Source organism: Rattus norvegicus, chromosome 10 (assembly GCF_036323735.1).
Source record: "Rattus norvegicus strain BN/NHsdMcwi chromosome 10, GRCr8, whole genome shotgun sequence".
In the NCBI taxonomy this organism is placed as follows: Eukaryota; Metazoa; Chordata; class Mammalia; order Rodentia; family Muridae; genus Rattus; species Rattus norvegicus.
In genome coordinates, this window is record NC_086028.1 from 73,708,316 (window position 1) to 73,723,701 (window position 15,386).

At 49.0% G+C, this 15,386-nt stretch overlaps 1 protein-coding gene across 14 annotated transcripts in view; it reads right to left on the reverse strand.

Moving 5' to 3' along the window:
- The window catches only part of Msi2 (musashi RNA-binding protein 2), a 366,538-nt gene that overhangs the window by 67,356 nt on the left and 283,796 nt on the right, over positions 1 to 15,386 (reverse strand). For all 14 annotated transcript variants that reach the window (XM_039087672.2, XM_039087667.2, XM_039087663.2 and 11 more), the window contains one exon: positions 2,296 to 2,378. In XM_039087672.2, the coding sequence (XP_038943600.1) occupies positions 2,296 to 2,378 (83 nt within the window). The remainder of the gene's footprint in view (positions 1 to 2,295; positions 2,379 to 15,386) is intronic.

Genomic DNA, 15,386 nt, shown 5'->3' on the forward strand with positions numbered 1-15,386 from the left:
GCAGAGGCTAAACGAGGCATCGGAACACGGCTGTAGGTTCTCCACCTCTTCAGTTTAGAAAATAGCGAACAGCGACCTAAGGTGGGAAAGGCGGTGCCCACGGGAAGGTGTATTTGGAGGACAAAGTCCACAAAGGAACCTGTGCTGATCTTCATCTATCTCCCTCAAACCACTTTAATGCCTATGCAGATGCCGCCAACATACACTATGCAAAGAAAGACTATTTTCATTTCAGATGCATATGATGGCTAGGAACAATATGAACAATATTATTTTAGTGCCCTGGGAAAAAATTAGCAAGTCAAATATTGAATCAAGCCTGCAGCACCACATGCTAAGCAGATTGCTTTGATCTTATCCACACTAAAAGCTCTATTATTGAATCTAAAGTTGGTGAACACATATCAGACCAATATACAATGCATATCTGAATGCATGTTACCGAAGCAAGGAATGTTTTGACAAAAGGGAGAAAATATCAAAGTCACAGCTGCGATCGAAGCCCAAATTTGCCCTCCCAACCTCTTTTCTCTGGGCTGGAGAATTTGGTGGCCAACCAAAATGTTTGTGCTCTAGGGGATATACAGAGGATCTAGAAACACTTGCTGATCTCTCTCTCCAACAAAGAAAGGGTTTGTCACCCCCTACTAACTTGAGAGGATGGTGGAATGGGAGAAAGAGCAGGCAGACACCACACAGAGCAGGGCACCCTCTGGTGGTCACTTCTGTGGGCCGTCTCCCTGGCTCTACAGAACTTCAGGAGTGGAGCCTCCCCTCCTCCTGAGGCTTACTCCACCAGGAAGAGCAGCTGCCAAAGGGAAGGAGGCAGCAGATTATGAGGGCCGAAAGAAAAGCAGTTTGTCATATCTCCTATCTAAGATCTGCTCCTCGAGAGCCTTCCATCAAAAGCAGGGCTGGAGGATGTGTGTGGTGGCACACACCTTTAATCCTGGCAGAGACAGAGGCAGAGGAGTATCTCTGTGAGTTAGAAGCCAACCCCAACTTTACTACACAGGGAGACCCTATCTCAAAAAAGAAAGAAAAGAAAAGAAGGAAGGAATGAAGCAGGCTGAAATCAGGAAGCTGTAAAATCCAACCTGAGGACCAGCATGCCAGCCTTTTACCTATTTATTTTGTAAGGTCCAAGATTTGAAAATGCTTTTCTACATTATTAAATGGTTGAAATATAAGAGAGCTAGGTGTGCAGCAAAATATAGAGTGCTTGCCCTGCAAGTCGGATTCTGTGTTGGAAGAAAGGAGAGGGGACCATGGGCTGCTTATATGAAATTCACATATGTGCAGGCTACGGACATGTTCACCCTATAGCACAGAGCGGTTGTAATGCCCACATGAATAGCTTCAAACGATGGTCATTTTGTTTTTTGTTTTTTTTTTAACTTTTGAGACAGGGTCTCAACTGCGTAGAGCAGCCTGAATACTTTGAATTAAGCCTTTTGATTTTTACTAATTAATTTTAGCTTTGTGTATGTATGTACGGATGGTGATGTGTAAGCCTGTGTGTGGAGGGTGTGTGCAAGCCAGAAGGCTACCTCTGGTATTCTTCCTCAGATGTACCACCTGTCCCCCTCGATCCCACAGTTTCACTGGCTTGGAACTCAGTAACTAGGGTAGGCTAGCTGACCAGTCGGCCCCAGTTATCAGCCTATGCCCATCCATCCCTTCAGTGCTGGGATTATAAGAGCGTACTACCACACCCCATGTTTTTTAAAGAGCTTCTGAAAAATCAAACATTCTCAGGCTTGCAAGCAAACACTTCAGTGTGAGCTATCTCCCCAGCCTATTTCTGTCATTGTCTGGTTGGTTGGTTTCTTGAGATAGGATCTCTTTACCCAGCCTTGGCTGTCCTGGAACTCACTCTGCAGACCAGGCTGGCCTCCAACTCACAGAGATCCACCTGCCTCTGTCTCCCAAGTGCTGGGATTAAAGGTGCACCATCATGCCTGGCCTATTTTCCAGCTTGTTGAGGTAGGGTTTCACTATTCCTGCCTGGCCTAGAATTCACTGTAGACCAGGCTGGCTTTGCACTTGTGGTAATCCTCCTGCCTCAGCCTTCTGAACACAAGTGCTGATATTTCAGATAAACACCATCACTCCCAACAGGACCTTCATTAAAAGAGTTCACTGGCTATTGTTTCTCGAAACTGTTCCCATTGACAGGGCTGAACTTTGAGAGTCTAGTCCTCATACCTCTCTTTATCCACTGCATGCGTGAGTGGATGCCGTAGCGACTCAATCCCTCCACTGTCCCCCACTGCACAATCCCTCCAGACTTACCATTTTATTATTGATTTCATGGAAATGAATCTCACAGACTTTCTCCACAACGTCTTCATTCTCAAAAGTGACAAAGCCAAACCCTAAAGGAAGGAGAAACAAAGGGGAGGAATGAGTTTGGTTCCTGCAGAGTAGACACGGTGGCCTGCAGTCATGACAGATTCCAAACAGGCAGGTGGGGTGTGTGTGTGTGTGTGTGTGTGTGTGTGTGTGTGTGTGTGTGTGTGTGTGTGTGTATGTTGTGGTCTAGAAGGTGATTCCAGTTTGTACTCTACACCCTTCCAACAGCAGGCAACAGTCAGGAATCCACCCACACGCAGCAGGCCCCCTGTGGCTCACATTTGCCTAGAAGCAAACAAGAGATTTACTTGTCTGTTATTTACGAGGGTCAGAGCCTGCTGGCTCTGTGTGGAGGCAGGCTTGTGGGCTGCAGAGAGCCTCTCCGATCACCGCGGGGCCGCACTGGCCCTTTCTGTGAGCTTGGATGGCTAGCCCTCGGGTCGGCATCCATGTGGAGGCGCTTATTGGTCCTTTTCTTCCTGAATGACTTCCTCTAATACCTCATCAGGACATCCTGAGGCCTGGAAGGAACTATTAAAAGTTGCAGGCCTCTGTTCTGTGCGGGCATCCCTTTGCTGCTGCCACTTCAAACATGCTGTGGATTTGGGGCAGTTTAAGACTGTCTGATGCCTGCTGTCAGCCCGTCAGCTATCCACTGTATTTACTCGGCTGGAGACTGGCTTTACTAGACAAGCTGCACTAAAGAATTTTGGCAGGCGACTGCCGATCAGCATCCTGCATGCTTCTCTCCACCCTCCTGCCCCTTCCTTTCTTCTCTTTCCACCCCCAACAGCGTTTCCAGCATGTGTCCCCATCTGCGAAGCTACTCAGTAAGCACCAGGGTACCACGTGGGCCCACACATGGAGGCTCTACCACCTTGCATTGAGCATGGCTGTCATGTTGGCAACAATGTGCAAGGGGACTGGGCAGAGATGGAGAATACGTTGATGACGCAGGGGCCTAGATACAGTCTTGCCTGGGCATAACCTGGGGACCTCCTTCTGTTCTCTGGACCTCACGCTTTGTACTTGGAAATGAGGGTAGGATAAGCAGATGCCAGGTCCCCCAGACCAAGACTCCTAGGGCTCTGCTATGCTGCTATGGACTGGTGTGTGTGTGTGTGTGTGTGTGTGTGTGTGTGTGTGTGTGTTGCGTGTTGCTTTGGGAGATGAAGTTTGGAAGGTGAGAATGAAACCCTTGCTTTGCTCCCCTCTCCTGCTCAGTCAGGCTACAATATGGTGTCTTTCTACAAGCCTTTAAAGGGGCCCTTCCCAGGACCAACAATGCTGGCACCCTGACTCTGACATCTTGCTTCCAAAACTGTAAGAGACTTGTTTACAAGCTATGGCATTTTCTGACAGCAGCCCCAAATAGGACACTCTTTTTTTACAGAGACTTGAACGGGCCAATGCTAAGCATAGTAAGATAAAATCCGACTGGCTGATGTTTGCAATATGATTATCAGTGCTTCCAATCAAACAGATAAGAGACAGATGTAGCCTTTTTCAGTTTCTGCATCTGTTTTGGGTCTCAGCCAACCAAGGTAAAAAGAGAATCTCTCAGGTCTCTTCTAGTTCACTTTCCAAGGGCTAGCAGGGAAATGGCACTGACACACAGAGCTTTCACACCACAGTTTCCACAGCAGGCTCTAGAAGACTCTTTGGGAAAATGGAGGTTGCTCCCTGCTCTCCAACAACCTAGAGTAAAACAGAGGACCAGGTCTTCACACCAACGCAACCGTGATCTCCAGTCCGTGTCATCATTTGTTACCATGTCCCGAATTCTGAGCTCACGGTCTCAGTACTCCCTGGTACACAGAGCCTAGAGCATCACAGACATATCAGGCAGGTGTCTGGCATGCTCTAAGGAGGACAGAACTGTCTGCACGGGGGCTCCAACTGGTAAGTTTCACAGCATCTCTCAGTAAAAGTTGGGTCCTCAGTACGCTGAGGCCTAAAGAAGATGCCACATGTGAGTGAAACTGATGCTTGGCCCAGCCCCCCTCACCCGGCTCACACTTCCCAAGCCGTGTCCCTGGAGAGAACCCATGGAGTTTTCTGACTCCTCTCTGGGTCCCCTGTCCTTGGCCCATAGCCATTCCTCACCTGCAAAGCTGAGGACAGCCACACCCAGTGGCAGAGCCCCAATCATTTCTCTTTGGCCTCTCAGGTGTTTGAACCAGACTTTTAAAAAACTATCTTTCTAGTATTGAAGAATCTTTCAGACAGCCTCCTGCCTGGCCAGACCCTGCCTCTATCTTGCCCCTTGCTTCCAGCCTCTGGCACACATTTGCCTGTGAAGGCCACCCCTCTGGTCTGGACCCACCTATGCACCTTGCAAGCAAAACAAGCCCAAATGAGCCAGGGTTTCCTGCTGCTATTCTGTTTTACCTCATTGCTAATTAGAGTGACTGTGTAGGTTGAAGAGTGACCTAGACCGGAAGCCCTGGAGAAAGTGTTTCTGCAAACGTGATGTGAGAGCATTCCTAGTCGAGCAGCTCGTGTCCTCATAAGTAGTAGCACATGGAGAGAGAGACAGAGAAAAGGCCAAGGGAGGGCAGAGGCAGGCATGGCACAAGTGATACAGCCACAACCAACCATCGCAGGCCAACAAACGACCACCTCCAGCTGTGGGGGGAGTGTAGCCACCACCTCCAGCACAGGAGGAAACGGACTGCTGCAGTTTTCAGCCCCCGAGTGTGTGATATTTTGTCATGACAGTCACAGGACAGCCATACAGTGGAGGGCCAGGTTTCTGCTGTCTCTGCAGAATGGGACCATATCCCCTCCCCCTCCCAGCCAGGTTGCTGACTCGCCAACCGCAGTGCTATAGGCAGAAGGCGTAAGTGTGGATGAGTGAGCGAAACCCAGGCAAGCTATCAGGAAAGACGGTAAAGCACGCGACATTCCAGGAGGCGGAGGACAGTCAAAGGTTTGGAGGCCCTTAGTGGTTCAGCTTAGTCACAATTGACAAGAGACAGAGGCAAGGGTGGAGCCGTGCCACTGAAACTGCATCTGTAGCCACTGAAGTCCTGGTCCACCATGGGAGTCACTGCTTCAACTCCAGGTAGATATTACTGAGACCTATGCTGGGCCACCAGGCAGAGACAGGATGGAGGTGGTCAGCTAAGAAGTAGAGACTGAAATGCAGAGAGCCGTAAAGGGGTCAGAGGGCTCTTGGCCTAATTTTGGATTCTGACTCTGAACTTCCCTTCAGGGTTCTTCTTTCCTAACCCCACAGGACTTGAAATGTTTATATCACAAAAAATATTTTCCTGGGACTGAAGAGATTGGCCCAGTGGCTAAGAGTATTGCTGCTCTCCCAGAGGACATGGGTTCAATTCCCAGCACCCACATGATGGCTCGCTACCATTTGTAACTCCAATTCTAGGGGATCAGATACTCTTTCCTGTACTCTGTGGGCTCTGCATACAAGTGGCAAAGCATTCATAACACATGAAAGAAAATAAAGTCCTTATGAAGAAAATAAAGGTTTTCCTGACTTAAGGAAGACAGCCTGGGTTTGAAGCCTCTACAGCCTGGATGTGTCACGATTCGGTGGTCTCAAGACTCGTTTGCAGTCTTTTAAGCATCCATATCTCTTCAACATCCCTGTCTGTTTGGCCCAAACCGAGAAAACAAACTTGATTATGTCTAAAATATTTATTTATTCCATCTGGGGAAGCAAAGAGGCGACGAAACACTTAATTATCAATAAGTGTTATTTCTCAACATATAATCATTTTTATCTCACAGGTGCATTATCATTTCCAATGAATCAGTAACCCACTGGTGAGGGCATCCTCTTCCCCAAGTAGATTAAGCCCATGGGTGAAAGGCAGAGATCATGGGATTCTGAATTTGAGAGGGATGGGCAGGGAGTGGGGAAACTCACTTCGGGCATTACAGCTTTCTACCGAGGTAATATGTTTTATACACACACACACACACACACACACACACACACACTATAGACAACACAAAACTTCTCATCTTAACCATGTTTTGACATGCATAGCCCAGTGGCATGAAGGACAGTGGCACAGCTGTGAAGCCATTGCCACACCACCCACTCTGGAACCTGTTCACCATGGCAAACCTAAGTTGATACCTACTAAGCGGCAGCCCTTTCCAGCCCTGGAAACTTCCACTTCTTTCTGTCTATGCCAGTGGTTCTCAACCTTCTTATGTGACCCTTTAATAAAGTTCCTCTATGGTGGTGACCTTCAACCATAATTATCTTGTTGCTACTTCCTAACTGTAATTGTACTACTGTGGTGAACCACAGTGTAAATATCAGCCATGTGCCCTTAGAGGGGCCATGACCCCCAGGTTGAGAAGCATGCAACGATACATCCTAGGTATCTTCTTAAGCACAGTTACATAGCACTTGTCCATGAAGACCTATCAAACTGAGTCATGCAGATGGATAAGAGAAATGTATTGTCCTTTTTTAAAAGCAAAGGCCAAAAGGCTGGGGGGTTGCTCAGGGTGTAAAGTGAGGTTGGATCTCCAGCACTCATATAAAACCTGAGCTTTGGCAGGCTGCATCTACCTGTGTGCTAAGTAAGAGGACAGAGACAGGTGGATTCCTGGGGGCTTGCCAGGCAGTCACTGTGGCCAGTCGGTCACCAAGAGCCTTCCTATGTCCGTCCATCCATCCATCTGTTTGCTTGTCTGTCTGTCTACCTGCTTGCCTGCCTAGATAAGGTGGAAAGAAGAATAAAATGTCAGCCTCTGACCTCTCCCCATGCTATACACTAATAAGAAGACAACAGCAGCAGTAACAATAAAAATGGTCAAACGAACTCTGGCCGTCTCTGCCCCGACCCCTGAGGGCCCCTTGTTTCTCTCTCAAAGAAGAAAAGTGGGTTTCTGAATCTCTACCAAGGCATGGCTTTTGACTGACTGAGTCCACAAGAACCTGCACTCTCTCAGGGCCCTGGGAGGGAGCCCTTGTGAGCAGCCCTGATCTGTGTCTCATTTCCCTTGTTAAGGGAACGACCTCTCCCTAGATGTTTAAATTGACTCCAACCACCACTCATAACAGAGAACAACCCAGGGCTGAAGCTTGCATGGTAACTGTAGAATCTCACCTGCCCACTGTCTTCCAAAAGCCTTAAGTGCACCCTACACTTCCGAGGGGGCTCCAGGAGCCCACAGACCTGGGACAAAGACAAAGGCAAGATGGTTCACCCCAGACAAAGGGCTTTCAGAATGGGCCTAAGTAGGGTAGCAGTGGGCAGGTTGCACTTGTCGAAACTGGAGAATTCTCTGGAACCACGCTATTATTGGAAACTAACAAGTCAAAGCCCACTTAAGAGGGAAGCACTTAACAGTCAAACCTTTTCTCCCTCTTTTGTTCAAACGAGCAACACTGAATATTCATCGGAATAATACGAGGTTATAAAAGACGGGTGAAGAGAATGGAAACAAGGAACAAAATGGCTCAGAATTAAAATGACCCGCTTTACACAAGGCCACCAAAGCACTTAGAGTATGTGAGGGTGTGGTATTGGGCGGGGAAGCTAGGAACAGCCTCCACCCAGCCTCAGAATAAGTTTCTTCTCTTATCCTACGGGGCCAACGACCACTAAAAGGCAACCAGTAATGTGCTGCCCAAGGAAACTGGCCAAAGGCATAAATTAACGGCTGCGGCTAACGGAGAAAAAAGTGAAGAGGAAACTTTAGAGTGTCTAATTTATTGTCTCAGGGAACATTTAAGGTATGCACATGCAAGCATATTCAGAACTTACATGCACACGCACACACACACACACACACACACACACACACACACACACACACACACACACACGGTGGAGGGGGGAAAAGAGCCAGTTTCAAAGGTTGCCTCCAGCACAAACATGAATCTCTTAGGTATGGGTGTGGTGAGTGCTTTCCAGCTTGAAAAAAATCTCATACCTGCCCCTCAGGCAACCTGGTGGGTGGCAGGTCAGGCTCCACAGTCATTGCACTCAGTTGCTCTTGCCCAGTTCTGGTTTGGCTTTCTCAACCCACCCCATGCTTTTGGAGATCAATGCCTTCCCTGGACCAGTGCTCAAAGATGGATTTTGGTGGGCATCTAGCTCAGAGAGGACCCTTACATACATCTCCATACATACATATGCCAGCCCAAGTTGGCCCAGGGACATCATCCCCCACCCACTACAGTGTGTATGGCAACTGTCTTGAGGTCCCAAGTGAAGAAGGCCTGAGAAGTACAAAGAACGGCTCAGTGGGACTGGGAGGTACCCTGTTTGCCCTGAGAACACTAATTGGTTCTGGGGGATAGGGGGTGGGGAGTGGGAGTGGGGTGGGGACCACATGTTTCTGATTATTGATTGTCATACAGGGTGCTTGCTCACCGTGAGACACCCTTAATGACATTCAGTCTGGGAAAGCCATCTGGGTGTCATGGACATTAGGTACTGTGCAATGGCTGAGATGACATTAGCCCGGGTCCATGTCAGCCTTAGTTGTTAATATGTACTTCACTAGAGCAGTACAGTCATTTCCCACCAGCCAGGGACAGGACTCCCTCAGTTATAGCTCATGCACGACATCGGAATGATTACTTAGGGTCTGCTTGCATTCGATATATAATCTTGGGGCTGGGGCTACGACTAGGTGGATAGAGTCCTTGGTGTGTTTAGTGTGATCTTAGGCGTGGTCCCCATGAACACCAAACGTCATAATTCACAAGAACAGGCATAAGCTCATCGAGCTGGATGGGCAGCCCTTCCTTCTCCTGTCAGTCTGTACCAGGCCCACTGGGGAAAGGAGGAAGAATCATCCCCGCTCTACAGATGGGGACTGAGGCCAACGTGGAACCCTGTGGCTGGTATAGTAAGTACTTCCTTCCTGGTGGGCCACTCCAAACCGGTTCTGCACCTGGGCAAGAGACCCGCATCCTAAACGCCTAGCACAGCAGCTCTACGCTCACTTCCCTCCTATGCTCTCTCTTCCTGATTTCTTGGCCAGAAAGGCAAGTAGGGAAGGCAGTGAAGCTTCAGCCATTCACCACCGAGAGGACTTTCATATGGGAAAAATAACTCCAGTGTCTCCTAAGTCAGCCAACCTTGTAATGAGTACAGGGTGAAGGGCTATGACCTCTTCCAGACCCCAACCCCAGACCTTCCTCAAGGTTACCAAGTGAGATGCCTGGTTCTCCATGAGTCAGCTGCCCTGGGAGACAAACGGGAATACTCTCACTTCTCTGGTCTTATTAAGAACAAAGAACAGAGCGGGCACCCTGGCCCACACTGTACACAGGACTGAGCTTATGGGCTCAGTGAAGTGACCCAGAACAAAGACTTCCGGTCCAGGGGGTCCATCAGAGGCAGGGGCTGTCATCGTCCCCACTCTAAATCCCTAAAGTTCCCAAGGAGGCTTGTGATGGATTGGAAAGGCCTGCAGACAGCTTCTCTCTCTTCTTTATGTCCTTCCTCTTCCCTGGCGTATCCCCTTCAGGGTGGTGTCACGGTCCCTCCAATGTGGCATCCTTCACGCACCTGCTTCCTCATTTACACCAGTAGTTGGCAGCTGGTTGCTGTAAACTATAATAAAATGTCTTTCCCCCAAAAATGAAGGAATGTGACCAGACACGCCAGACATCATGATATTAAAGCCGTGTCAATTAATTTCTCCCCCTGCTTGATAAACGAGCCCCATTCCATCTCTTAATAATGAGGAGAGAAACAAGAAAAGTTGACACTTAGTTTAATTTATTTTTTCAACTTGCCTGGTCATATTTCTTTCTGGTTTGCAGAGCTGGCTGGGGCTGTGGGGAATTACAAGTGGCTGGCGTACAGGCAAGGTGCAGATCTGTGTGAGTCGGCTCGGCCTCCCTTACTCCCTCACAGCACTTAATCAGGACGGGAGAGGGACCTAGCGAGCCAGCTCGCACCTGCGTCTCTCTAGTCACCTCTGGGGGGCTGAGGCTGGTGAGGGGAAGCAGACAGCAGACACGACACCATCAGATCCTCAGGCTGGCGCCACAGAACAGCATAAGACCGAGTCCCCCGAACTGGTATTAGGTTACATGGGTGGTGTCTGCTAGAAGGGAGCCAGTCTCTGGGCTGGAAAGATGCTCTTCTTTCCTCTTAGGCTCGAGGATTCTCAGGTCAACATCTGACCTTGGAATGTGAAGAGACTTTCAGAAGGCAGGTGGTAAGGGTGAGCCTGCGAGCATCCTGTGAGGATTTAGTTGCACGTTCATTTTCTTCATTATAGCCTCTGTAACCCGAGTGCGTACAGATACCCCTAGACCAAGGACTGAGTAGGGGATAGCTACACACCCTGTCCCTAAACCCACGTTCTGGTGGCCCGGCCTGAGTCTCCTGTAGGGAAAAAGCTCCCCCTGCTTCCTAACTGGGTTGCTGTGGTGTGGCTTGGGTACCCTCATGTTTACCCAGGTCTCTGAAAGGCAGAAACCCACACATATCTGACTGCCTTATGTTTCCCAATTCAAGCGAAGCCAAGCTGAGAACATTCTGTTTAAAAGAATCTACACTTTTCCATAGAAAAGAGAAAAATTTCAAGATACTACCTTCCAGTGCCTAGATGCCAAGCAATAAAGCTGTGGTGTGTGTGTGTGTGCGCGCGCACGTGTGTACATGCACGTGGACATTTGTGACATGTGTGGATGGGGCTGTATGTCTGCCAGAGGATGATGTGAACTGTCTTCCCTTGATTGATCTTTATTTTCTGAGAAGGGTCTCTCAGTGACTCTGAAGCTTGTCACTTTGGCTAGGGTGACTGGCCAATGAACCCCTGGCATCTCGGTCATCCTATTCCCCAGCAGGGGTTGTGAGCATCATTATTATGCCTGATATTTTATGTGAGTTTTAGGGGATCCGGACTCTATCCTTATGCTTGTACACAGAGACTTTATTGAGAGTCATCTCCCTCGCCTCATTTGTGTGTGTGCGTACATGGGTGTGTGGGGCCATGAGTCTGTGCACACACACATGGGAAGCCAGAGCCAAGTGTCTTTCCCCTCCAGTGATCACTGACCTTTGCCTTGGGGCACGGTTTCTCACTGACCTGGAAGCTTACAGGTTGGCTAGGCTGGCTGGAGGGCTATTATGCTCTCAGGATTCCCCTACTCCATTACTATCCCCACCCAGTGCTGAGGTTACAAGTACCTGTAGGTGTGCCTGGATTCAAATCCAAGTCCTCATGCAAAGCAAGCACCCTTTACCCAGCAGTTTGTCATCTCAGCTCCTCAGGAATCTGAGGCAGAAAAATCCCATGTCTAAGATCTGCCTTTGCTAATTCGGGAGTTCAAGGTCATCCTGGTTAACTTGGTAAGACCAGCTCAAAATAAGTATTAAAGAGATCTGGCGATACAGTTCTGTAAACCAACCAAACAAACCAAAGAACCCCATTCGCACAATACTGAAGTGTAAAGGACGGATCTTACTTCCATTCCTATGGACACCTTGGTTTACTAAACCCAGTAACAAGTTCTACCTCAGAATTTCAAAACTGGCATGGGGCAGCAGGAGAAACATTTTCTTCCTTTTTAAACTGGTGGGGGAATCCGCTTGGGCCTGTGGAGAGTTGGGGGGCCAGGGGAGGGTAGGAAAGAGATTGAGAAGAGACAGAAGGAGACAGGAGAGACCTCCCACCAGCCCCAGATGGCATTTTTCCCCCGAGAGGGCTCTGTCATGAATACTGAGGTGTGATTTGAAAGTGCCAGAGGCTGCCTCTTTCAGACTCTTGTTAACCGAGAGGGAAAAGGCACCTGTGGTCCAGGCCAGACAACCCCAACCTCATTTAATTCTGAGTGCGCTCCATAGCAGTGACTCGGTGAATGACACTTGTCAGGGCGACAGATTAGCTCACAAACCTATTTTTTTGAGCATGGCGTTTCATCTTGGTTGGGGAAAATAGTCAGTTCTTGGCGAGAGAGACACATATTACTGCTGTTAAGTGCCAATATAAACTCTGGGACGCAGTGGTAAATTCACCAAATTAAATCGCTAGACAACTGGCTTGGATCAGGACCCCGGCAGAAGGTGCCAGGGCTGCAGTGTGCACCCAGCCGGGAGGAGGAGGCCGAGGTCGCACGCAGCTGTGACAAGGACAGGAGGATGGGCTGCCTCGGCTTGGAGCCTGCTCAGGGAACTGCAGTGCCTGGGGAGGTCTGGGCAGGCTCCACATGGCGGGACTGGGGCCTTTCAGGCTTCTCAGCCTCAGGGTTTCCTGAGCACAGAGGGAACTGAGCAGGACTGCTGGAATCCTTTCTTAACAGGAGATGTCTGAGTGGGTTTCCTGTCATCTCTTCAGAGTCATCCCCCAGCCTCATCCAGCCAGTGAAAAACTTAGGTAAGGGGGTTTCAGTCTACTTAGTTCCCCCTCAACAAGGCGAGGTGGGAAAGGGCTTAGAATTTGGAGCCTGGCAGATACAAGATCCATCTTTGCGGTGTGACGCCAAGCAAATTATTTAACCACTCTGACTCTCAGACACTTCCTCTGAGAAATAGAAACAATAAAATCTACCATTGCCCAGAATGGAGGCTTACAATGCTCTACCTAAGAGAGGCTAGCCCCCTCCCACCAGCAATCAAACTTGTCTTGATAAAGCCTCTACCTGCATCTATCTATACCCCTATCTTTAATGTGCCTACCTTTGCCCCTTATTAAAATTCAATGATATGTCTGAGGGCAGCGGCTGCCCGGCTTTACTGGCTATCACAGTGGGAACCAGTTCAGGACTCAAAAGGAACGTGAGCACCCTTGACTTCTAGGACACTTGAGGAGTTTAAAGGTCCCTACTATGCTGGGCAGTAGTGGCACATGCCTTTAATGCCAGCACTCGGGAGGCAGAGGTAGGCAGATCGAGGCCAGCCTGGTCTACGAAGCAAATTCCCAAACACCCAAGACTACACAAAGAGACCCTGTCTCCGAGATCCCCGCCCCTCAAGGCCCCAATGTGTATGCATTTAGAGAAACACGAAGCTCTCCACTAGTCTCTGCGTATCAGACCCAGCGGTGACCAAACTGGGTGGAGCCACGCTAGCCTGGCTGCTACCTTCAGTCTCCTCAGCATGCCAGCTCCTCTTGTGACAGGTCCCTGGGAACAGTTACTGATCACAGATAAGGTTCCAAACTTCAGAAAAACCCACTACTCGGAAGCAGCTTTGCAAGCACTGCCACAAATTCTCTGTACTTTATAACAAGGCGGGGCTTTAGAACAGTGTCAACCGACAGCTTTGGCAAGATGCCAGACGCACCCCTCCCCATGCGTCACTTCCGCTGGTATCCCCAGATTCTATGCTACAGTCTGTGGCCAGGTGGCCAGGCTACCTTGCCAATTTACCACAGGGTGGGTCTGGAGTATTTTATTTTTCTGGCTGTTAAGAAGCTGTTCTTGACATCTGGAAGCAAGATCTCTCTGAGAAGTTGAGACCAGCAGTACAGCTGGGGTAACAGCTTTGCTCCTGGGAGTAGACATGCTTCCAAGCTCCCCATACAAGGCCTGGGGTAAGGCTGCAGGGGAAGGGGGCAGTGTAGCTGCTTTCTCCTACTGGGGCGGGCGGCTCCCCAGGCTCAGTCTGTTGTAAATGCAGAGTCTCAGGTCCTACCTTGGGCCTACTGAACTTGTCTGCAAGCTCCCTGGGTGATTTTATGCAAATTAAAATCGAAGAGGCACTGGTCTGGAAGAGTGACTCTCTCAGCAGTGACTCCCACATCAGAATCACTTAGGAAATAAATTTGAAAATGAGGCTGAGGTCCAGGTCCCATTGTCCAAATTGAGGAAGGTCTGAGGTAGCGCTCTGGTGTCTGTGTACGTGACGGAGATGGGGCATGAGGGCGAAGAAACCACATGCATCATTTCTATTCTTCTGAAAACAACTTAAACTTCTGTAATGTTTGTTTATTTATCGGCTAGAGGTATTACTAAGTTGCTCAGGAGAGCTGCTGGGCTCAAGCAATCCTCCTGCCTCAACCTCTCATGAAATTGAGACTGGAGATTCAGACACCACCAAAGCTCAAAGTTATTTAGCATATGGGCTAACAGGTCCTGGTCAGAGAGACAGTTATGGTAGCAATTTATGAACTAGAGGTAAAGGTTCCTGCCGCCAGGCACTCCTGACGACCTGAGTTCATTCCCTGGGACCCACGCAGTAGAGGAAGGGATCTGATGCCCGAGAGTTCTCCTATTTCCACACCTGTGTCAAGCACATGCACGCCAGCACACATACACAAATAAATAAGCGTAATACTATAAACATGCCACTGAAGAAAGAGAGGCAAGCTATGATGAGACAAGGTCCCCACAGGGGACCCCACAAGGTCAAGGTCACCTCATCTGGTCACTGCAAGGTACTAGCAAGCACAGCTGGTACACTGGGCCATTTGTGTGGGGACAGAAGAGGACATGGAGATGAGGAGACTGGCTTCAAGTCGTCATCTGACCACACCCCCTCACTCCAATGCATCGGAAATAAGAGGAAGAGGACAGCTGACCCTTCTGTCGTTGACCTTGGTACCTACCTCTCTGGGCACATCACACGCTCACACTGTGCTCTGGTGAGCCTGGACAAGCCAGCAGTCAGATAAACTCAAAAGACCTGGATTGTACCAGGACCTGGTGCTGCAGAAGAAGCGCTCTCAAAAGCAGTGTTGGGGAAATATTGCCCTTGTTACATGATTGTGTTGTTAAGAATGATGGAACTGGGTCATCTACTGATGCTCTTAAGTCTGCATACTTAGAAGGCGCCAAAACAGAACCGTAAAGAGTCATTTACAAAGGAGAAAGAGAGAGAGAGAGAGAGAGAGAGAGAGAGAGAGAGAGAGAGAGAGAGCGCGAGCTTTCAGTGGATTTTGAACCCATTTGTTAAAAATATAAAAATGCAACACTTGATTAGTTTGCACGGAGACCTGATTGACGTCGGGGAAGATGGAAATTTACAAGCCGAGTCTCAACAGAATCCTTTGCATAATTGGAGGATGGGATTGGAAAATTAGTACCATGATTTAGTTAGCACAGTGAACGTGCTCTTCCCACTGGGATCTGC